We start from the raw sequence: 24,046 nt of genomic DNA on the forward strand, positions 1-24,046 counted from the left end.
CAGCTTCACAGACTGTGTCTTATCTAACAATTTGACTGGCCATGACTGATAAAATTAAAAAAATGTTATTATTATTATTGAATAATTATTTGTAGCATGATACTAATTAAGAATTTGTTTTTAAAATATGCCTTGAATGGGTACTAAAAATAGTTCTAGTCCTATTCTTGGCTTGGTTCTTTTTTTAAAGTAGTTATTTATGGAAAATCATGACTTTACAATTATTAGACAAGTCTTATTTATTATGTGAAATACGCATCTCTAAGGACGGGTTGTTTCGGATAATTTGAACAATTCATCAAATTTCAATGTTGATTTTCAAGTTCTGTGAAGGATTTTTTCAAGTTCTGTTTTTATTTCAGTTCTGTTTTTATTTCAGTTCTGTTTTTATTTCAGTTCTGTCAAGCAACTAGTCTATAATGATATACTATCAGAACTTGAATAGGACTTTCACAGATCCCGAAAATGAACGTTGAAACGTGATGAATTGTTCAAATTCTCCGAAACAACCCGTCCTTAGTATCTTTGTAAGAAATGTGGTAACATTAACATGTACCTCTAATTAAAGAGTTGTAAGAATTCTTGCATGCAAAGAGAGACACGATATCATCAATATCTCAAGCCTCGTGTTTATATATATACCTACAGTAAAAGTTTTTTTTTTATTTATTGTTTTTGTGTTTAATTCGTAGAACTCCATTAAATTTAATTTAAATCAAATTCAATAATATAATTATTAAGTTCTGCAAGTATTTTTTGGTTTTTGTTATTGTTATAGCTGTTTAGGCTTTCATTCCATTTTCAAACAGCTGTAACAACAACAAAAACATATTATTAAATTTGATCTTAATTAAATTAAAAAATAGAATACAGAAGAACACAAGAAATGAGTTGTCGACTTGCAAAACCCGCACTGGAATTTTTCGGAAATGTGTACATGAGACGAAAAACTGTTAGGAACAGTAAAATAAAAAGGATATACCTTTTATGCTAAATCTCTAGATAAATCAATAAAGACTCAAATACAATGTGGGCGTTTTTCGTGACCCAAAATTCTGTCTATTCTTTGCTTAAATTTCTTAAACAAAACTGGGTTTGATCATCTTTATGAAATTCAAATAGGATGGTGATATACAAAGTCAGGCAAGTATAAGAGAGACAGAGCGCGTGCTAAATGGGCTAAGTCAGTGGCGACATTGGTTTTCATTCAAACCTACTTGGAAGGCATTTCTAATGTTCTTCTTTATTCTATGGTAAAATGGTTAAAATAAATAAACTATAGTTCCTGATTTCACCATGGGCACGGGTGACAAATAATAATACATACATCATACATAATCTGTTTAAAATAAATATAAAATTACAGATAAATAATTATCTATGCAAAAGTAAAAGAAAAATATAATGACAATTTAATCAGGATTATTAGTTACCTGAATCGGTCTCCGAAGATGAGGGTCTGGGGCTGATGGATGGATGCATCTGCGGACTGGGCTGCAGTAGGCCCGAGTCGCTGTAGCCGCCCACGACGCCCCCGGGCAGCGGGTAGCCGGAGCCCCGGCCACCATTGACCTGGCTCCTCTGCATCATCATCTGGAACTCCTCGTCGATCTTGGAGTACTTGGCCTCGGTGCGCGGGGTCAGGCTGTATTCGGGCTCCGGGTCGGGACTGTCGGGCGACATCACTCCGTTCTTGTGCTCCTTCTTCGTAAGTGCCTGCGGGTTAGTGAACACAACTCAGGGGCTTGGCAGCCGGAGGGGCATGGGCACTGGCCCACGGGCACACTACTCTGATGTCTGAGAGATTTGGATGGATATTCAACTGATATTCCCTAAGGTAACGGATGTTCATCTGCTAAAGAAGGCGATATTCAAACCATGCTACCTAAAGTTACACACATTAAAGTAACTTTCCCTAAAGAAATGGATATTAAACTGAAATTTCCTAATGTAACAGATTGTTTCCTGCCAAAGTAAGGGATATTCAAACGATATTACCTAAAGTAACGGATATTAAACTAGCTTTCCCTAAAGTAACGGATAATCAACTGAAATTTCCCAAAAGTAATGTATATTCAACTGATATGCCCTAAGGTAACGGATTTTCATCTGCTAAAGAAGGTGATATTCAAACCATGCTACCTAAAGTTACACACATTAAAGTAACTTTCCCTAAAGAAACGGATATTTAACTGAAATTTCCTAATTAACAGATTGTTATCTGCTAAAGTAAGGGATATTCAAACGATATTACCTAAAATAACGGATATTAAACTAGCTTTCTCTAAAGTAACGGATAATCAACTGAAATTTCCCACATATAAGTAATGCATATTCAACTGACATTCCTCAAAATAACAAATATTGAACTGCTAAATTAAGCGATATTCGAATGACATTACCTAAACTAATGGATATCCTTTTTTCTTTACAGAATACATGTAGACATACCTAACCTAACCTAACTGATTTGAAAATTTTATTTTATCAATAGAGTACACTTGAAATAAAATTACACAGGTAATGATGATGCCATATATTTGATTTTTATGTCAAAATCTAGCAGATCCTAACTTACAACCTCTTTTGATGGAATGGATTATAATCAAACCAAAAACCATTGATACATCCATAACCAAAGTAGCTAACCTAAAACACAACTAAAAAAAGAAGATCAATTCCATGATTTAACAGATTGATCAATCAATTTTATAATAAAAATGAGATATGAGAATATTTGAGAAAATGATTGAACTTTGATGCCAAAAATAGGTAGGACAGATGAATGTTATTTATGTTTGTATAAACCTACTCAGACTGGTTTATAAATTGAATTAGGATTATTTAATTTGTAACGGACGTACTGCTCCGTGATCGGACGCGGTCGCCCCATATTAAAATCCTTTATTTTCCTTAACTTTGCCTGTCTTTAAAATTAATAAACTGGAGTAAATTATGTAAAAATGAAAATGTCAATGTATGAAAAGATAACTTGTATAACCCTCTGTTTGTAAAAATGTAATGTAAATGAATATATAAACAATAAATGAAACGTCGGAGCTTGGCTAGGAGACACGGGCAGAGAAGTATACCGAGAGAGCTGGTGGATTAGTAGCATTTAATTAGTATAGCATTTAATTCGGGCACGGTTATGAGAATCGTGCTTATACGAGAGGGAACGTTCGGCCGCGACCCGAAGCAAAGGGCCGTGCGCCGTCATAGCGTACGAGGTGGTTTGCCGCCCGAACGTTCCACCAGCGCGATTCTGAGAACCGTGCCCGAACAAAGAGAGGCCGTGGTCACGTTCGACCACAGGGCCCGAAATTACCGGCCGAGAGGCGGTAGCTAACCCGGCGGCGGGCCGCGGGCGCGCCACAAAACACGGGCCTCGATTCCAGGAATCAAAGAGAAAGCAGGCCCGTGTGAGCGTCGCTCGGCCAGCGAAGGCCGCCGGGGTCTTATAAAACGGGAACAGTCCCTTGAAACTTTAGATATCCAGCAACCACCACCAGCTCTACACTTCTCTCTGCTCAGCCTTCTACCTCGCTCCGACTTCTGACTCTACTCGCCTTCTCTTCTTCTTCTGACCCTCGCCTCACCCCGGACCTCTCTGCCTCTACAACAAAGACCCGGACTCTACGACAAGGACCAGAATCAGCATCGGACCAGCTACAACGGCTTCAGAGACGGCCCCGATCTACCCCTTCACGCCACTGAAGGAAGACATCTCACGCCTCCACGGATTGGGATCACCGCCCTGTTTACAGTCTTGTGTGTCACACATTACGTCTGGCACATAAGTGGTCCTTCGACGCCGGATCTCTCCGTGGAAAGATGTCACCTTCACTGCGCTCTGGGAAGAATAACGCTGACGGGGACTCATCGCAAGGAAGCGATGATCCCACACCAACCGGGGCGGCCACAGCCGCGCCCCCCGGACTCCGGCCAACCGCCCCCCTGGCCCCCTCTGATCCCCGAGCGGACCTACTGCCTGGTCCCTCCGGCGCATCACCACCACAGACGCCCCCTGCCGCGGCCGACGTCTCGTCAAGAAGCGAGGCTTCCAGCGAGGACACGCTCCGGCAGGTGCAGCTCGAGCTGAGAGCTGAGAGGCGGCACAACCGGAAGCTACAGGAGGACCACACCCGACAGATGGCAGAACTGATCGCCACGCTGAAGGGCCTCCCGCGGACAGCTTCACCTGCAGCCTGGCAACCGGAGACACACACCACTGCGCCGCGCCCTGGCTACTCAGCGGAGACACACACCACTGCGCCGCGCCCTGGCTACTCAGCGGAGACGCACGCCACTGCGCCGCGCCTGGGCTACTCAGCGGAGACGCACGCCACTGCGCGGCGCCTGGGCTACGCGGCGGAGTACCAACCGACAGCGGCGCCATCTAGCGGCTTCGGGCGGAACCTGGGCTACTCAGCGGAGACGCACGCCACTGCGCCGCGCCTGGGCTACTCAGCGGAGACGCACGCCACTGCGCCGCGCCTGGGCTACGCGGTGGAGTACCAACCGACAGCGGCGCCATCTAGCGGCTTCGGGCGGAACCTGGGCTACTCAGCGGAGACGCACGCCACTGCGCCGCGCCTGGGGTACTCAGCGGAGACGCACGCCACTGCGCCGCGTCCTGGCTACTCAGCGGAGACGCACACCACTGCGCCGCGGCTGGGTTACGGACCGACGCCGACGCCGGCGCCCCCGGGCGTACCTACTCAGAGCTACGCAGCGGAGGCGCAAACCACTGGCCTTCCACAGACTGCGGCGCCCCCTAGCGGCCCCGGTCACAGCCTCACCTACACAGTGGGGGGAGAACCCACTGTGCCACAAGCCACAGCCCAGACTGACGATGTCATTGAGAGCTCGCGCCGCGCCGTGAGGGCTCAAACCGGGACGGAGAAAGACCACGCTGCGGATCCACTCACAGACGGCGCTCCCCCAGGCGCCGCGACGCTGCGAGGTGGACCAGAGCCGCAGTACGGCTATCCCGGTGTGACCCGCGGGCCCGCCCAGTTCCCAGCATTTCCCCCGAGTGCAGACTCGCCATCGCAGCCCCCTATGGATGGATACGGGGCTTTCAACCGCGCAGACGAGGCAGCGAGGCAGACGCGGGACTGGGTGAACCAGGGGAGTGTCCCTCTCGCCCAGGTGACGGCCATGTTTGCCGACGCCCTCCGGCAGTCCCAGGCCGGCGGTACACCCCGCTCCCACCCCGAGGATGAGCGGATGGCGTCGCTCATCGCCCGGCAGTCCAGCGCCAAGGACCTGCCGCCTTACGCTGGTGACGCCATAGAGTGGCAGGCCTGGAAGGCACAATTCCTGCAGTCGACGGCCACCTGCGGGATGACGGCGGCCGAGAATTTGATGCGGCTACAGCGTGCCCTGAAGGGAAAGGCGCGCGAAGCCGTCAGCCCTCTCCTCCTGGACCCGGCGCAGGTGCCGGAAATCATGGATGTCCTGGAGCACCGCTTTGGGGGCGCGCACTCGGTCGCCGCGGTCATGTTCGACCGGATAAAGCGGCTAACCCGACTGCAAGAGGACGCATCGACCGAGGCTCTGGTGGAGTTCTCGGGCACGGTGCAGAACATCGTGGCTTCGCTGGGGAATCTGCGGGGCGATTACCTCTCCAACCCGGCCCTCCTCAGCGAAATCGCCTCGAAGATGCCGTTAGCCCTACGCCTCTTGTGGTTGGGTAAGGTGGCCGACCAGACGCACGCGGCCACCGTGGTGCAGCTTGCCGCGTTCCTGAAGCGGCTGACCAACGCGGTGCCGCGGTCGGGCCTCACCGACAATGGCCGAGCAGCGCGGCCGAGCAGCTCGGTCGAACATCAGCGGGCCGCCCGCCCGTATCGTGAAAATGTGCACGTGATCGACGAGCGGCCGGAACCCCGCAGTGAAGTTTGGTGCACACTGTGCAAAGACGACTCGCACAAACTCTACAAGTGTCCCCGATTCGCCGAAGAAACAATCAGTGCGCGTTGGGAACTTGTGAAAAGCGCACGGTTGTGCTTTAAGTGTCTGGACGGTGTGCACCAGACAAAACGGTGCGAGTACCGGACCAACTGCGGGGTGGGGACGTGCAGGGCCCCGCATCACCGCTTGCTGCACGATGACGCATACACTCGTGACCCCGAGACGCACACAGTCACGAACACGTGGGAAAGTGAGGGACAAGTGCTAATGAAAGTGATTCCCGTGACATTGTGCGGCCCCGGGGGCCGAGCGACCGTGCACGCGCTGCTTGACGAGGGCTCTGCAATAACCCTAGTCGAGGCAGATGTTGCAGACATCGTTGGAGCCGCGGGTCCGGTACGTGGCCTGCGAATTCGGGGCGCTAATGGGATGTGCTCATCCGATGCTACGTCCCGGCGGGTGAGACTGTCGGTGCGCGGCGACGGAGACGCGTTCACGGTGACGGCCCACACCGTAACGGACCTAGACCTCCCGCGGCAAACAGTGGCCGGCCGCCGGCAAGTGAAACCACGGCTGCTGATCGGACAAGATAACGGGCTGCTTATCGTGTCGCGGGAGGTGCGGAAGGAAGTGAGCGGCCAGATGACGTCCCGGACAGCCCTCGGTTGGATCACGCATGGAAGCACCCGGCGCGACGCCGACGCCGACGCCGGGACAACGCTGAGGATGGCTTGTCCGAACGCCGCCCCACCGGCCTCGCTGCCGACGCCCGGGACCACGCTGCTGGAGACCGACCATGCCACCGGGGACCGTGCCGCCGGGGGCCGTGCCGCCGGGGGCCTGTCCCGACGCCGCCCCACTGAACTCGCCACCGAGACACACTCGCCAGAGGGACCGGACGCCAGGGACCACGCCGCGTCGCAGTCGCAGCACGCCTCTTGCTAAAAAGGGTGTAGCCGAGCTCCACGGGGGGAGTGTAACGGACGTACTGCTCCGTGATCGGACGCGGTCGCCCCATATTAAAATCCTTTATTTTCCTTAACTTTGCCTGTCTTTAAAATTAATAAACTGGAGTAAATTATGTAAAAATGAAAATGTCAATGTATGAAAAGATAACTTGTATAACCCTCTGTTTGTAAAAATGTAATGTAAATGAATATATAAACAATAAATGAAACGTCGGAGCTTGGCTAGGAGACACGGGCAGAGAAGTATACCGAGAGAGCTGGTGGATTAGTAGCATTTAATTAGTATAGCATTTAATTCGGGCACGGTTATGAGAATCGTGCTTATACGAGAGGGAACGTTCGGCCGCGACCCGAAGCAAAGGGCCGTGCGCCGTCATAGCGTACGAGGTGGTTTGCCGCCCGAACGTTCCACCAGCGCGATTCTGAGAACCGTGCCCGAACAAAGAGAGGCCGTGGTCACGTTCGACCACAGGGCCCGAAATTACCGGCCGAGAGGCGGTAGCTAACCCGGCGGCGGGCCGCGGGCGCGCCACAAAACACGGGCCTCGATTCCAGGAATCAAAGAGAAAGCAGGCCCGTGTGAGCGTCGCTCGGCCAGCGAAGGCCGCCGGGGTCTTATAAAACGGGAACAGTCCCTTGAAACTTTAGATATCCAGCAACCACCACCAGCTCTACACTTCTCTCTGCTCAGCCTTCTACCTCGCTCCGACTTCTGACTCTACTCGCCTTCTCTTCTTCTTCTGACCCTCGCCTCACCCCGGACCTCTCTGCCTCTACAACAAAGACCCGGACTCTACGACAAGGACCAGAATCAGCATCGGACCAGCTACAACGGCTTCAGAGACGGCCCCGATCTACCCCTTCACGCCACTGAAGGAAGACATCTCACGCCTCCACGGATTGGGATCACCGCCCTGTTTACAGTCTTGTGTGTCACACATTACGTCTGGCACATAAGTGGTCCTTCGACGCCGGATCTCTCCGTGGAAAGATGTCACCTTCACTGCGCTCTGGGAAGAATAACGCTGACGGGGACTCATCGCAAGGAAGCGATGATCCCACACCAACCGGGGCGGCCACAGCCGCGCCCCCCGGACTCCGGCCAACCGCCCCCCTGGCCCCCTCTGATCCCCGAGCGGACCTACTGCCTGGTCCCTCCGGCGCATCACCACCACAGACGCCCCCTGCCGCGGCCGACGTCTCGTCAAGAAGCGAGGCTTCCAGCGAGGACACGCTCCGGCAGGTGCAGCTCGAGCTGAGAGCTGAGAGGCGGCACAACCGGAAGCTACAGGAGGACCACACCCGACAGATGGCAGAACTGATCGCCACGCTGAAGGGCCTCCCGCGGACAGCTTCACCTGCAGCCTGGCAACCGGAGACACACACCACTGCGCCGCGCCCTGGCTACTCAGCGGAGACACACACCACTGCGCCGCGCCCTGGCTACTCAGCGGAGACGCACGCCACTGCGCCGCGCCTGGGCTACTCAGCGGAGACGCACGCCACTGCGCGGCGCCTGGGCTACGCGGCGGAGTACCAACCGACAGCGGCGCCATCTAGCGGCTTCGGGCGGAACCTGGGCTACTCAGCGGAGACGCACGCCACTGCGCCGCGCCTGGGCTACTCAGCGGAGACGCACGCCACTGCGCCGCGCCTGGGCTACGCGGTGGAGTACCAACCGACAGCGGCGCCATCTAGCGGCTTCGGGCGGAACCTGGGCTACTCAGCGGAGACGCACGCCACTGCGCCGCGCCTGGGGTACTCAGCGGAGACGCACGCCACTGCGCCGCGTCCTGGCTACTCAGCGGAGACGCACACCACTGCGCCGCGGCTGGGTTACGGACCGACGCCGACGCCGGCGCCCCCGGGCGTACCTACTCAGAGCTACGCAGCGGAGGCGCAAACCACTGGCCTTCCACAGACTGCGGCGCCCCCTAGCGGCCCCGGTCACAGCCTCACCTACACAGTGGGGGGAGAACCCACTGTGCCACAAGCCACAGCCCAGACTGACGATGTCATTGAGAGCTCGCGCCGCGCCGTGAGGGCTCAAACCGGGACGGAGAAAGACCACGCTGCGGATCCACTCACAGACGGCGCTCCCCCAGGCGCCGCGACGCTGCGAGGTGGACCAGAGCCGCAGTACGGCTATCCCGGTGTGACCCGCGGGCCCGCCCAGTTCCCAGCATTTCCCCCGAGTGCAGACTCGCCATCGCAGCCCCCTATGGATGGATACGGGGCTTTCAACCGCGCAGACGAGGCAGCGAGGCAGACGCGGGACTGGGTGAACCAGGGGAGTGTCCCTCTCGCCCAGGTGACGGCCATGTTTGCCGACGCCCTCCGGCAGTCCCAGGCCGGCGGTACACCCCGCTCCCACCCCGAGGATGAGCGGATGGCGTCGCTCATCGCCCGGCAGTCCAGCGCCAAGGACCTGCCGCCTTACGCTGGTGACGCCATAGAGTGGCAGGCCTGGAAGGCACAATTCCTGCAGTCGACGGCCACCTGCGGGATGACGGCGGCCGAGAATTTGATGCGGCTACAGCGTGCCCTGAAGGGAAAGGCGCGCGAAGCCGTCAGCCCTCTCCTCCTGGACCCGGCGCAGGTGCCGGAAATCATGGATGTCCTGGAGCACCGCTTTGGGGGCGCGCACTCGGTCGCCGCGGTCATGTTCGACCGGATAAAGCGGCTAACCCGACTGCAAGAGGACGCATCGACCGAGGCTCTGGTGGAGTTCTCGGGCACGGTGCAGAACATCGTGGCTTCGCTGGGGAATCTGCGGGGCGATTACCTCTCCAACCCGGCCCTCCTCAGCGAAATCGCCTCGAAGATGCCGTTAGCCCTACGCCTCTTGTGGTTGGGTAAGGTGGCCGACCAGACGCACGCGGCCACCGTGGTGCAGCTTGCCGCGTTCCTGAAGCGGCTGACCAACGCGGTGCCGCGGTCGGGCCTCACCGACAATGGCCGAGCAGCGCGGCCGAGCAGCTCGGTCGAACATCAGCGGGCCGCCCGCCCGTATCGTGAAAATGTGCACGTGATCGACGAGCGGCCGGAACCCCGCAGTGAAGTTTGGTGCACACTGTGCAAAGACGACTCGCACAAACTCTACAAGTGTCCCCGATTCGCCGAAGAAACAATCAGTGCGCGTTGGGAACTTGTGAAAAGCGCACGGTTGTGCTTTAAGTGTCTGGACGGTGTGCACCAGACAAAACGGTGCGAGTACCGGACCAACTGCGGGGTGGGGACGTGCAGGGCCCCGCATCACCGCTTGCTGCACGATGACGCATACACTCGTGACCCCGAGACGCACACAGTCACGAACACGTGGGAAAGTGAGGGACAAGTGCTAATGAAAGTGATTCCCGTGACATTGTGCGGCCCCGGGGGCCGAGCGACCGTGCACGCGCTGCTTGACGAGGGCTCTGCAATAACCCTAGTCGAGGCAGATGTTGCAGACATCGTTGGAGCCGCGGGTCCGGTACGTGGCCTGCGAATTCGGGGCGCTAATGGGATGTGCTCATCCGATGCTACGTCCCGGCGGGTGAGACTGTCGGTGCGCGGCGACGGAGACGCGTTCACGGTGACGGCCCACACCGTAACGGACCTAGACCTCCCGCGGCAAACAGTGGCCGGCCGCCGGCAAGTGAAACCACGGCTGCTGATCGGACAAGATAACGGGCTGCTTATCGTGTCGCGGGAGGTGCGGAAGGAAGTGAGCGGCCAGATGACGTCCCGGACAGCCCTCGGTTGGATCACGCATGGAAGCACCCGGCGCGACGCCGACGCCGACGCCGGGACAACGCTGAGGATGGCTTGTCCGAACGCCGCCCCACCGGCCTCGCTGCCGACGCCCGGGACCACGCTGCTGGAGACCGACCATGCCACCGGGGACCGTGCCGCCGGGGGCCGTGCCGCCGGGGGCCTGTCCCGACGCCGCCCCACTGAACTCGCCACCGAGACACACTCGCCAGAGGGACCGGACGCCAGGGACCACGCCGCGTCGCAGTCGCAGCACGCCTCTTGCTAAAAAGGGTGTAGCCGAGCTCCACGGGGGGAGTGTAACGGACGTACTGCTCCGTGATCGGACGCGGTCGCCCCATATTAAAATCCTTTATTTTCCTTAACTTTGCCTGTCTTTAAAATTAATAAACTGGAGTAAATTATGTAAAAATGAAAATGTCAATGTATGAAAAGATAACTTGTATAACCCTCTGTTTGTAAAAATGTAATGTAAATGAATATATAAACAATAAATGAAACGTCGGAGCTTGGCTAGGAGACACGGGCAGAGAAGTATACCGAGAGAGCTGGTGGATTAGTAGCATTTAATTAGTATAGCATTTAATTCGGGCACGGTTATGAGAATCGTGCTTATACGAGAGGGAACGTTCGGCCGCGACCCGAAGCAAAGGGCCGTGCGCCGTCATAGCGTACGAGGTGGTTTGCCGCCCGAACGTTCCACCAGCGCGATTCTGAGAACCGTGCCCGAACAAAGAGAGGCCGTGGTCACGTTCGACCACAGGGCCCGAAATTACCGGCCGAGAGGCGGTAGCTAACCCGGCGGCGGGCCGCGGGCGCGCCACAAAACACGGGCCTCGATTCCAGGAATCAAAGAGAAAGCAGGCCCGTGTGAGCGTCGCTCGGCCAGCGAAGGCCGCCGGGGTCTTATAAAACGGGAACAGTCCCTTGAAACTTTAGATATCCAGCAACCACCACCAGCTCTACACTTCTCTCTGCTCAGCCTTCTACCTCGCTCCGACTTCTGACTCTACTCGCCTTCTCTTCTTCTTCTGACCCTCGCCTCACCCCGGACCTCTCTGCCTCTACAACAAAGACCCGGACTCTACGACAAGGACCAGAATCAGCATCGGACCAGCTACAACGGCTTCAGAGACGGCCCCGATCTACCCCTTCACGCCACTGAAGGAAGACATCTCACGCCTCCACGGATTGGGATCACCGCCCTGTTTACAGTCTTGTGTGTCACACATTACGTCTGGCACATAATTCTAATATCATATATGTTCTATTTAATATGAGATCACAATATTAAATCTGACGGATATAAATAATACATTCACGTAGAGAAAGGGAAGAATGTGAGTATTCATAAAAGATGTTTCATAGAATAAAACTTGGGTAAAATCTCTCAGATATCAGATATAATGCTTTTTGGATGGAGAAAACATGTTCTATTATCATTTGGTTACCTTTGAGGAGATAAAACGACTAAATTCATAGGAATACTTTCAATTAAATATTTTTTCAAGGGACATACAAACAGAATCGTGTAGGTTTGTTTACAAAAGCAGGATAAAATAAACAACACTTGAGAAAATTCTTTTCAAAGGATTTATTATTATGTAGTTTCTTCAAAGAGCTTGATAATATCATCTTATCAAGAATTTATTATAAAAATTAAATTGTGTGTTATGATTGCTTACAATTTTTTACATCATTCTGCCTTTGACAAATTTAATTTATAAAAGCATAGAAAAATATTTTTTCCCATACTCTATATAAGACACTATTTTACAAACTTTTCATTTATTGAGGCAACAAAAGTTGTTCTATAATACGAAAATGTATTTTCAAAGAAATAGAAATTTCAAATGTGTACTTTTAAATATTTAATGTAAACAAAAATGGTTGTCCCTTTGATAATAATAATTTATATTGATAACTTTAATGTGTGTGTTGCCACAATTTATCTTTTCAGTATCCAAATGATAATTATGTTTTAGCCATCCATTCTCCTTAAATCTAGAATTAATAGAATATCAACACGGTTTAGCGCACATATGTGTGGTTTTATTGTAAGAGGCAAAGATGCAACGTTGACAAATAACACTCTATTCATAATTAACACTCTCGGAAATACACAATTTCCCCGTCTCAAGTAAAGTACGAGGAATGCCAAAGTTTTAAATAAATAATCAAGCCATGCTCCACGAACAATATAAAACACAATATCTAATGGTTAGTTGAAAACTATGAGCAAAAAGAACACATGACTATCAAAATTGTTAAATAAATTCTTTTTTTTAAATTTTAATGCAAAATCCGAACAACATTGAGAACAAGACATTCAATCGAAAAACCAAATTATAACAATTCTCTGATACATCGAAACGCATGACTCAAAATTAGCTTTCATCAGTTTGTTGCTTGCACTCTGCAATCTAGTGTCGGTAACACTATACGTTGTAAAACCAACAGATCAAAAAACATGGAAATGATGTACCAAACCGAATTACTAATGAAGCACGCAAATTTAAAAACAGTAGACAAAATATCATAACAAAAACACTATTTTAAGTAGTATTGAAAACAAGCAGATTCTTAGACAAGGATGAGAAATGCAAAGGAAAAGATTTTTAAGATTGTTCCCGATGTCCGATCCATGAATATCGCTATAACACGTGCGTTGTGTCAGACGTGACGTGTGATGGAATAGATTGCGAAGAAAAGGCCAGCATTATTTCCAAATTGTACGTTGGTTGGTTTTAAACGATTGAACGCTTTGTCTGTATCTCTTTGTTGCGTAACAGCGTTGTCCTAAGGCAGCGGAGGTATTATGTTGTATTAAGTGTTATTTGGGCAATATTGCATTGGCGATGCATTACGACGCACACAGATGGCGCCGTACGTTTTGTACCTCAATGATGTTGCGATTGGTCAGCGACTCGTGGGGCTCATTGTACTCCGTGTACTTCAGCAGGACCTGCACAATGCAATTGTACAACTTTATATTATATCACTCGCACTAATACAAGAAAGCGTTACATTGAATAAATAAAAACAAAAAAATTAACAGCACATCTTTAAGTATTAGAAAACACGCTAGTTAAAACATTGAAAATATAAGTAACAATTTTGCTAAAAAAAATCACTCTTTTTAAGTTAGCTCCACACAGGATGCCCCTAGGAAAAAAATCCCTCAGGGCCAATGTCATCTTTCAATTTAAATGGTCAATTTAATGGTTCAATTTAAATGGTTTACAAGTACAGGGTAGACCTACCCTACCAAGTCTAGTGTTGACGTATTTCTATGTCCACATTAAATTAATAAAAATCACCAAACAAAACAACTATGAACTGAGTTTAAAGTGGACAATTTTTCTAAATTGGAGACCGCGCGTCAAACCAAAGATTTTTTATCTCCAAAGTGACTTATTTTTAGTGTTTTTACCTTAATTTCAATACTGCCACGAATTGTCAATTACTACTTGAAAGAATCTACTGCTGTTAAATACAATAAGTGTCTCCTTCGGAAATAGGTGACGCTTAAGTGATTACCATCATATAATGAAATTAACCATTAAAAAAACACATTATTTTTTTACATAAAGCTCGTGTAAAACATCATTATCGTGAATACACAGTGCATCGTTATAATAATATAATTCATCTAAAACCGTGAAAAACTGAATTCTTTAATAGCTTATATTTTCTAATTTAAAACAAAAAAAAATAAAGCAGTACATATTCGTACTAGATTTTTGCTACACCTTTTATTAAAAAAATATTCAGTTTGGTCAAGCATTTTGGCCTGAAATCCAAATTTAAATTTAGTATTAAGAAGGCCACGCAGCCGTTTCTCATAATATCAGCTGTTCGATGTATTTTATAGTAGCCCAAAATAATGTAAAAAAAACGAAATACTCACATTGAAAAAGAAAAGTTATTTTTGGGTTCCTTAAGTGATGTAGATTCACCAGTAACCCGCTTGTACAACGAGTTTCTGGATACCGTGTACGTATATTTAGTTGAGGTTATGTCTAATTAACGCAGGTGTGACGTTGGCTCACCTTGTCCATGTCCGTGCTGGCATACTGGTACAGCTTGTTGTTGGAGCTGAAGATGATGAGTGCGATCTCACAGTCGCACAGCACGCTCAGCTCGTACGCCTTCTTCATCACGCCGAACTTACGCTTATTGAACGTCACCTGTAATCATATCAGACAGCACATCAGCCAATAATACACTATGTATATAATATTATATTCCGTGAGCCTTCTGGCGTCCATTTTTGGACATAGGTCTCTCGCTCCGAAACCAAATAATCGTCAGTCAATCTAATCTATATATTTTTTTAACATTAAAACAGGAAGGAATCCTTGAGGAAAATAATTTCCCTCGGGGCCCATGTCATCTTTGAGGATGCTGTGTGGAGGGTCTTTTTGAGGAGAGGAAGGGGTGGGTGGGTCTTGAAGACACCCATGTTTTAGGAGGGAGGAAACACAGAGGAACGACTTTTCCTTATATTTCACAACCAAACCAAGTGTATAACTTATAAAAATGTATATGTAACTAAACTTTAAGCACCTGTTGACAAGCCAATTCAATTGGCTTAGCAGGACTTGTTTGTTGATATGTATTAACTATTTATTCAATAAAAAAAATTATTGTAATTTTTGATTTAAGTACTAAATTTATTGACTTGCCACAATTTAAAATACCTTTAAAATGTATTTACTACAGTTTCAAAAAATATGTGAAATATTACGGGTAGATTATTTTCAACTTTGTGATCTTAATTTTAAAAGTTCAAATTCATTATATTATGTATTGCATCTAAGAAATTTCTAACAAACAAAAAAATCATAAATTTTCACACATAAAAGTCCTTTTAAGTATGTCCATTTTTCTCTGTTCACTTGAGACTGGTCTCATGAAAATCAGGCTATACAGATGTACCCGATAACTGTAACCAACAATGACTGAGCTTATTTGAAGTAAAAAATATAGTCAGTTTGCTGTTTGGTGACACTTTTTTCAATTAAAAACAAATAAACAAATTATTTCTGCCACACGCCTCATCCCTTACTATTCAATGCTGCGAAAGAGGGATGGAGCACGTGTCACGTGGTGCGTCAAGTCGTAATCAGTGCCGACATATTGTGATATCTACATTTTTTACTCCAAATAAGCATACGAATCGTTGGTTAAAGTCTGTCCGGTACGTCCTGATACATAACTCATGTTATAGTGGCGGCTCGTGACTTTTGAGTGCTAAGTTTGAAAAATTCGACATTATTGACATATTTCGTTGGTAAAAAACAATTTATTTTTTTTATCCGTTTTTTTTTTAAACCCGTTTTTTATAAAGATTTTCAGGGAATTTCAGTTTCGGAGTGCACTACACCGATTTCGTGAAAATCGTCATACAAAAAAATCAAATTTTCAAAAAAATATATATATATTTCGACTGCATAAACATCAATAATGAATTGTTTTTATTATTGTAATTTATATTGTCACGAGCCGTCACAAATTATAACATCTTTACAAATAAATAACTAAAACTCGTGATTCCAATCCTATCTTCACTCAAAAAATGCCAACTTTACTGTTGTATTTATTAAAGAAATTCATATTTGCCAGAAGCATAAATCGTCGCAGTAAATAAAATTTTAATTATTATATTCACATTACAATTCTCAATAAACCCCAAATCTTGTCAAAACTCATTGTTCTTTCGCCAGTCATCCCTTGAACTTTGTACAATACAGCCAAAAATAGATCCCTGAGGTGTAATGAACTTTCGTACGCTCTCATTGCGTAACATCACGCAGTTATTTGCGGAAAATAATAATATTTACATTTATTTCAGCTGGAGAGACTATTCTACCCAGTTTACACTTTTCATAAATAGGTAAATAGCCCTTAAAAAAAACAGCACAATGTATGTCGTAACCTTTTCTACAACTATTATAATTCACCGTTATTCGTACGTGACATTCAGTAGTTTGGCGCGTGCGTTTTTAAAACAAAAACATATTCATTTTGTCTATTTAATTGCACCATTTTCCATCCTTGATAACTGAAATAGTTGCAGTTTCTTATTGTAATTAAGTTAAATCATAGTGTTATTTCAAATGTGTACGTATTGTATGGTAGTCGTAAGTAAAATTTTACGTGTAGTAGAAAAGTGAATGTATTTCGTGACAGGAAATAATGAACAAAATAATCAAATAAACGCGAAAAAGTTTACTAAACACCGAAACGTAATAATTACATGTTTCGCGCTCTATTTGTATTCCATAGATATTGGCAATCAATGACAAGAGAAAGGTGAAGAGTTAGTGATGGGATTATGGTCGAGATAATGTTTCAAAATAATCTATTATTAAATCCTTATGAATTGTTTGATGTCCTTTCCGAACATAACCGAGAAACAGCCGTTTGTCTTGTTTACTTCTGCTTATTGTGTTGGGAACAACAAGTGTACATGTTGTTCGAATTTCAATATTCGAAAAAATTTGCAGTACGCTCTTTATTACAATATTAAAAATGAATTAATTGTTTTCAATTTGATTGGAATTTTCTCTTCCAAGGTTGAATAACAAGTTTGAAATATGCTGCATGCACGCAATGCATCTGTGTGATGTTTGAGTACTGTATTCGGGTCAACTCTGGTTGCAATACTTGATACCCTATCGATTTTAGCCTTCGAGAGATCCCTGGAAGAGGATCAGATTTTTTTTAAATACTATTCGAATATGGCCGTCAGTGGTCCATCACTAAAAAGTATTCGGAGGTCACTTTCTGTGTTCCATTTTCAAAATCAAGTTTACCCACAGGCAAACGAGTTCAAAAGCAACTGAGTTGGGTTTGTGGGTACCTACCTAGCTATTACATTAACATATTTATGTGAAATTATTGCATATTAGTGAAATATCCTACAAGATTAGCGTGGTACATTTTAGCAGTATGCGGAGCCGAAGATAACTAGTTTTAAAGAATAACTCATGAATCGCGCAAATTATCTTTTGCCCCAAAGGTATAGACACTGTTTTATTTTGTACTGTGATCAATAACAGGGTTATTCAGGATTGCATTATAAAAATTTGACTATTATTTTGTAACTGTAGCATTAGAAAAACTGATCTAGGTACCACCCAGGTCGTGAGTTCAATTCCTCGACTGGCGAAGTCCTCCATCACGACACAAGAAACATTTTCCGCGTATTTTTCGTAGAAAATTTTCAAATATTGTAAGGTTATTCGTAACTCGCACGGAGAAAAAAGAGTACAACTTTTTAAAATCAAAATACTGTTAAAAATGCGACCATTTCTAATAAAATATCAGTCGTTCAGAATATATCTGAATACGAGTTCACGCAGGTAGCCTTGTCCGAATAAATATAATGGACGACATGCGAAAATATTGTATTTTTTATGAACATGTGTTGCGACTTCCTCATAACATATTCATGCTGTAGTTCCTCATAACATAGTTTGTGGTGAAATTTGTCAAAACATTCGTTGTAAACCCCCAGTCCCGTTTTTAACATGAAAACGAATAAATTGACCAAATTTTTAATGAATTTACAAATATTTCACATCAGTTAGTTTTCTCCGTGTGCTTATTAGAAATATCTTAGTACTTTCTACTCTCATAGGATATAAATTTATCCATTTTGGAATAACTATGTATTTTGGAATAACTATATATTTTGGAATAACTATGTATTTTGGAATAACTATATATTTTGGAATAACTATGTATTTTTAATAACTATGTATTTTTTAATAACTATGTATTTTTGGAATAACTATGTATTTTTGAATAACATTTATTTTTTTGGAATAACTACGTAGATAGATATAACTATGTATTTTGGAATAACTATGTATTTTTTAATAACTACGTATTTTTTAATAACTACGTATTTTGGAATAACTATGTTTTTTGGAATAACTATGAATTTTAGAATAACTATGTATTTTGGAATAACTATGTATTTTGGAATAACTATGTATTTTTGAATGACTATGTATTTTGGAATAACTATGTATTCTGGACATCATGAAAGGCAGCAAAAGCAAATAAATTAATGTCATTCATCGGAAGTTCATCTAAGTGTGATCTGTATCTCGTTCAAACTGGTTACAATGAGAACATAGTTTTATTGTAATCTTACAAAATTCGAATGATTGGTGGGGTCGCAGTGGCACACTCTCTGCTGGAAGGAAGGTGCTTATAAAATACTGCGTAACGCCACGTTGCATACCATCAGCAACACTACCAATAAGTCCGACTCTCTAGCGTCCACAAGTGGTCACCAGAAAAACCCCGCGAACCCTGGGCAATGTGATGACCACCGTTATAACATCACAGCAGATAGAGAGAGGGCGAATGGCGAAATTCCGGCGCCATAAAACGGGAACCAGCCAGCTAAGGGAAGGAAAACCCCAACAGAAAACCCTGGTCCTCCAGGTTGGGGGTTGGGCGTAGGGCTAACAATTCCACCCCATAAAAAAACATATTGTTACGACACCTCAAGACAAGCCTCGGAAAGATGGAGCGACAACGTCCTCAAAGATTTGTCTGCCTTGGAGCTTCGAAACTGGAGAGAGCTGGCGCGGGACCGAGATGAGTGGAGGAAGACTCTTGAGGAGGCCAAGACCCACCAGGGGTTGTAGAGCCAAAAGTGATGATGATGAATCTTACAAAATAGGTATAATTAATTTTAAATTTAAAATCATAACGAACCCATCAGAAAGGTTTATTTGTGTAGGCAGTGCCTGTTCTGGGAAACTAATCATATAATCTGATGTCCAGTTGTTTATTAGTACGTGTAATCTGATGTCCAGATATTTAGTGAACTGACCTGCCGGTTCCGCTCGTCCGTAATCCGAGAGATTTGTATTTTCTTCCGACCCATGGCAGCAATCTTGGTAGGGGGAGGGGGCCTGAGGCGGGGTGAAGCCGCGGGAGCGGGCGGGCGGGCCTGACTGCTGCTAACACACCACTGCAACAATAGAAAACAAATTGTTAGATTTTATATGAAAAAATACTGACATTTTAAACAATATAAACAAAAAAAAAAACACAAAAGTGTACCTATAGTTTCTAAATATTTTGCAAAAAAAGTACATCAGTTTATTACTTTTATTATTTAACACATGTTAATTTTAAATAGCGCAGTTTAGGGTTTAAAATATCAAACTCCACTGTAACCTTCATGTCTGATCCGTACGTAAATACAATTAAACTATCAGTGGTAAGCCAACTTTCGTGAACAGAACATCTCGCGTCCAAAAAAATATGGTCTTAATTTTCTTGTATTTAACAAAAATCAAAAACGAAAAATTTCTACCATCAACCTACTTTTTTTTCAAATAAGGAATTATACAATTTATCCAAAGAAACGTAACTATCTCAATCAACTTTCTTCAGGCAGGTAGGTACCTACCATAATATTGAAAAATGCAAATACGGAAGTCAAAATAAACTAGAAGATTTAACATTTGAAAAATAATCTTTAACCCATTAAAACGGCCACCATCTTGAAACGGAACCTGAACGTACAAAAAAATTTACAGATAGTAAAAAGGCAAAATAATATTTAATTAGCTTTTATAAAAACATTATTGATCACTAGGACGTATTACAAAGTAGCGCTATAAAAATTGGTCGATAATAATGAAAATTACAAGATAGATATAATGCGGATATTAAACTAACAAAGAGATTTATGTTTCATAGAATTTAAAAAAAATTATAGTCTTTGAAGCTAATGTTAATAATATAAATACTGTTATTCTGCTAGAGTTACTCCTGTCATAGTCCAGGCATCCATCTCCCTAAAAAATTATATTACGCTAAAAATCGTTTCGTGTGAACGAAGCTTCAAAGATTTTTGTGTTCTTTTTAGAACGTATGAATGTAGGTACATATATATTGTACTCCTGTCAGATTTCAGGCATCCATCTCTCTTGTAAATCGCATCGCGCTAAAAATCGTTTCATGTAAATGAAGCCAGAGATTGCCGTCTTCTGATCCTCTTTTAAATATTAGCGCGTGCAAGTGGCCCGTGTTAAACAACCAATTGGATATTGAATAATATATTTGCAACATAACAACAATGCAATGACACAACAAGTCGGTGACGACACGACATCTGCTCCGGCGAGTGGGCAAACACACACCATACTTGCGAGAGTAAATATCGCATACCAACAACCGTCAACGTCGGAATGTCACAGGTTATTATTTTGTCTGCAAAACATCATAAATATTTTCAAATAAAATTAACTGAGCGTTTTATTCGTCTGTCTGTAAATTTATTTGTACGTTCCGTTTCCGTTTCAAGATGCTGCCTGTATGAAAAAGTTTGAAAAAGGATTATCATAGAGATAGTGACGTTAAAATAAATCCATATTTTAAATTAAAGATATGATACATAAAATACACGGTTTATAATGAAGTGGGTAGGTATTTAAGTACCTACTTACAAATCATAGGATTTGAGAGGAAATTTAGGTTTTGATTTATTAAATAAGAGAAAATTAGAAACATATTTTTTCCACGTGTTCCGACATCCAATTCCAAACTCAAAAAAATTACCAGGAAACCTGTTCATTCATTCGTGAGCCCTGCATTCCCGCTTTTAACCGGATTATCAATAATAATTTTAAAAGATTCTTAATAAATTAGCAATACTCATTTTTCTCAATTTACTTAAAAAGTCTTATATTCTGGAAAGAAGTCGTACCTTTAATTATTTTGTTTTAGTAGTTGTTTGTTCCTGAACCTGTGTTGAAGTTATGATTGGTAAATTCCCGGAACATTCATTATGGAAATTTTCGTATAAATGGTGCGTAAATACACTTAGATCTTCATAAAACTAATAATGTTACGGCGACACAAGACTCTAATAACGGGGGTTCACATTTTAATTAATTTCGACGAATCTGTTATGACATATTTTATCAATAAATTTAATAAAAAACAGGACCTAAATAAACATTAAAATATTTATATAAAACTGTTAGAGAAAATTTTATAAAACGTTTTTGTACTATAAAATTAGCAGTAATCACCAGATTTTATTTTTCCATACAATGAATTAGTAACTTCCCGAGGGATCCCTTTAGAAACATCTGAGATTTTAGTAATACGTTCATCAGAAATAATTAAAATAAACCCCTACGGAACGATTAATTTTCTAGGCCTGCTAGGGCGAATTCGACTGTAGGTCCGTTCATTACGCCGGGCCGCGCGATGAATATTATTTTTACACGACTTCATGACTTATGTCGTTAAGATTCCCACTTTATTATAGAGATTTGTTAGGGCAAATCCAACCGTAGGTCTGTCCAATACACCAGGACCGCGCATCGCATATTCCTGTGCATGGCTTTTTTACTTACGTCATTAAAATTTCTACGTTATTTAAGGGTATTTATCTTGTCTTAAGTTTTTCATCCGTCCCTAAAGATCGGGAAACAGTAGGTACCTATACAGTTGTGGTCGGTGGCTGTAGTCGCTCGTGCCATTAGAGGCCTTTGTTCACAGACCGAGAAAGCAAGGGTCAAGTGGTGAACTGGCGGGCGTGAGGGTGTCACAATATACTTCCAGTTGAGTCCTTCGCCACTTGCTTAGTCCAGGGCCGGATCTACCAATAAACTAAATTGAAGTCCACGCATAATATGGGCTCCTAATCCAGAGAGGCATTCAAAATAGGAATTTAAAACGATAAGTAAAATCTTTAAAATATAATTAATATATAATACTTTCATGATACTGAAACAAAGAATTGATAAATATGCAGAAAACCTACTGGGAGAGTATCAGGCAGGCTTCCGCACCGGTAGATCCACAACAGACCAACTGTTCACCGTCAGACAGATCTTGGCAAAGTGCTGGGAATTTGACATAGACATACACCAACTATTCATTGATTTCAAGCAAGCATATGATAGCATAGATCGGGAGTGTCTATATGACATACTACTACAATTCCAGATTCCACCTAAATTGGTTAGGCTCATAAAAGCCACAATGTCAGACTCAAGATGTCAGGTCAAAATAGACGGAGAATTGTCGGAAGAATTTACAGTATCACAGGGACTTAAACAGGGGGACAGTCTGGCTCCCACTCTCTTCAACATTGTGCTCGAACATGTAATACGAAAAACACTAATAGACACTGGCTCCAATATTTGTTTCAAGAGCAGTCAAGTTGTCGGATATGCGGATGACATCAACATTGTCGGAAGATCAATTTCAGCCATTAAGGAGGTCTTCGACCCTTTAGAAATAGCGGCGCGGGAAGTAGGACTGCGAGTTAATGTTGACAAAACAAAAATGATGGTACAGAGCAGGAACCCTTCGCACAGAAGAAGAAGTAGTGCACTATTTAAAGACAACTACTCATACGAAGTGGTCGATCAATTCACCTACCTGGGCTCCAGCCTGACAGAGAACAATGAGGATCCAGCAGAAATCAGAAGAAGAATCACAGCAGCCAACAAAACATACTTCTCTTTGGTGCCAGTGTTTAAGTCACGTAGTGTCCACAGAAAAACCAAAATAACCATATATAAGACCATTGTAAGAACTGTATTGGCATATGGATGTGAGGCGCTGACACTGACAGTAAAGATGGCTGAAATGCTGGATACTTTTGAAAGAAAGGTGCTGAGAAGAATATGTGGACCGGTGAAAGAGGACGAACAGTGGCGTATCCGGCACAATAGAGAATTGTACGATATATATAAGGCCCCTAGCATCTCTGCACACATGAGACTCCTCAGGCTGAGATGGGCTGGTCATGTACAGAGAATGCCGGATACACGCGTCCCAAAAAGAATTCTGACTGGTCACCCAGGTGGAAAGAGAAAAGTGGGAAGACCCAGACTGAGGTGGGAAGATGAGGTAAGAGGGGATGCAGCACAGCTTCTCCAGGTGACAAACTGGAAGTCAGCCGCTGAGGACAGGAGGAGTTGGAGGCGACTGTTGCAGGAGGCCAAAGCTCGATATGGGCTGTAGCGCCATCGAAGAAGAAGAAGATATAATACTTTCATGTGCTTCTTTCCATACAGATTTTCCTTTTTTTATATAGGTACACGGAAAAATGATAGCATGCCAATTTCCTGATAAAATATTAGTCATTCAGAATATATCGAGAACATGTGTTCTTTTCCTAATAAATATCATGACGGAAAGCGACAATATCAGTAGGTATGTCAATATCATCAGTATTTTTATGAACACGTGTTCTGCCGTCCTCATAAAAAATTGCTTTCAACTGATACTTTGTTACAAACTCCGTCAATTCATTCATTAAAGGCCTGCAGTCCCGTTTTTAACAGTAAAACGAATAATTTGACCAGATTTTTAATAAATTAACAGTATTTTAATCAGTAAGT

General features: G+C 44.7%; 1 protein-coding gene across 6 annotated transcripts in view; it reads right to left on the reverse strand.

Annotated features, from left to right (window-relative positions):
* The window catches only part of Mef2 (myocyte enhancer factor 2), a 116,604-nt gene that overhangs the window by 14,709 nt on the left and 77,849 nt on the right, over positions 1–24,046 (reverse strand). For 4 of the 6 annotated variants that reach the window (XM_089650658.1, XM_089650656.1, XM_089650655.1 and 1 more), the window contains exons 2-5: positions 19,501–19,641; positions 14,693–14,830; positions 13,540–13,605; positions 1,434–1,716 (exon numbers count right to left, since the gene is read on the reverse strand). In XM_089650658.1, the coding sequence (XP_089506784.1) occupies positions 1,434–1,716; positions 13,540–13,605; positions 14,693–14,830; positions 19,501–19,554 (541 nt within the window). In that variant the 5' untranslated portion in view covers positions 19,555–19,641. The remainder of the gene's footprint in view (positions 1–1,433; positions 1,717–13,539; positions 13,606–14,692; positions 14,831–19,500; positions 19,642–24,046) is intronic. The other 2 variants (XM_089650657.1, XM_089650654.1) reach the window with 1 other exon arrangement.

This window comes from Hesperophylax consimilis, chromosome 3 (assembly GCF_061612785.1).
Source record: "Hesperophylax consimilis isolate HC1 chromosome 3, BYU_Hcon_1.0, whole genome shotgun sequence".
Lineage (NCBI taxonomy): Eukaryota > Metazoa > Arthropoda > Insecta > Trichoptera > Limnephilidae > Hesperophylax > Hesperophylax consimilis.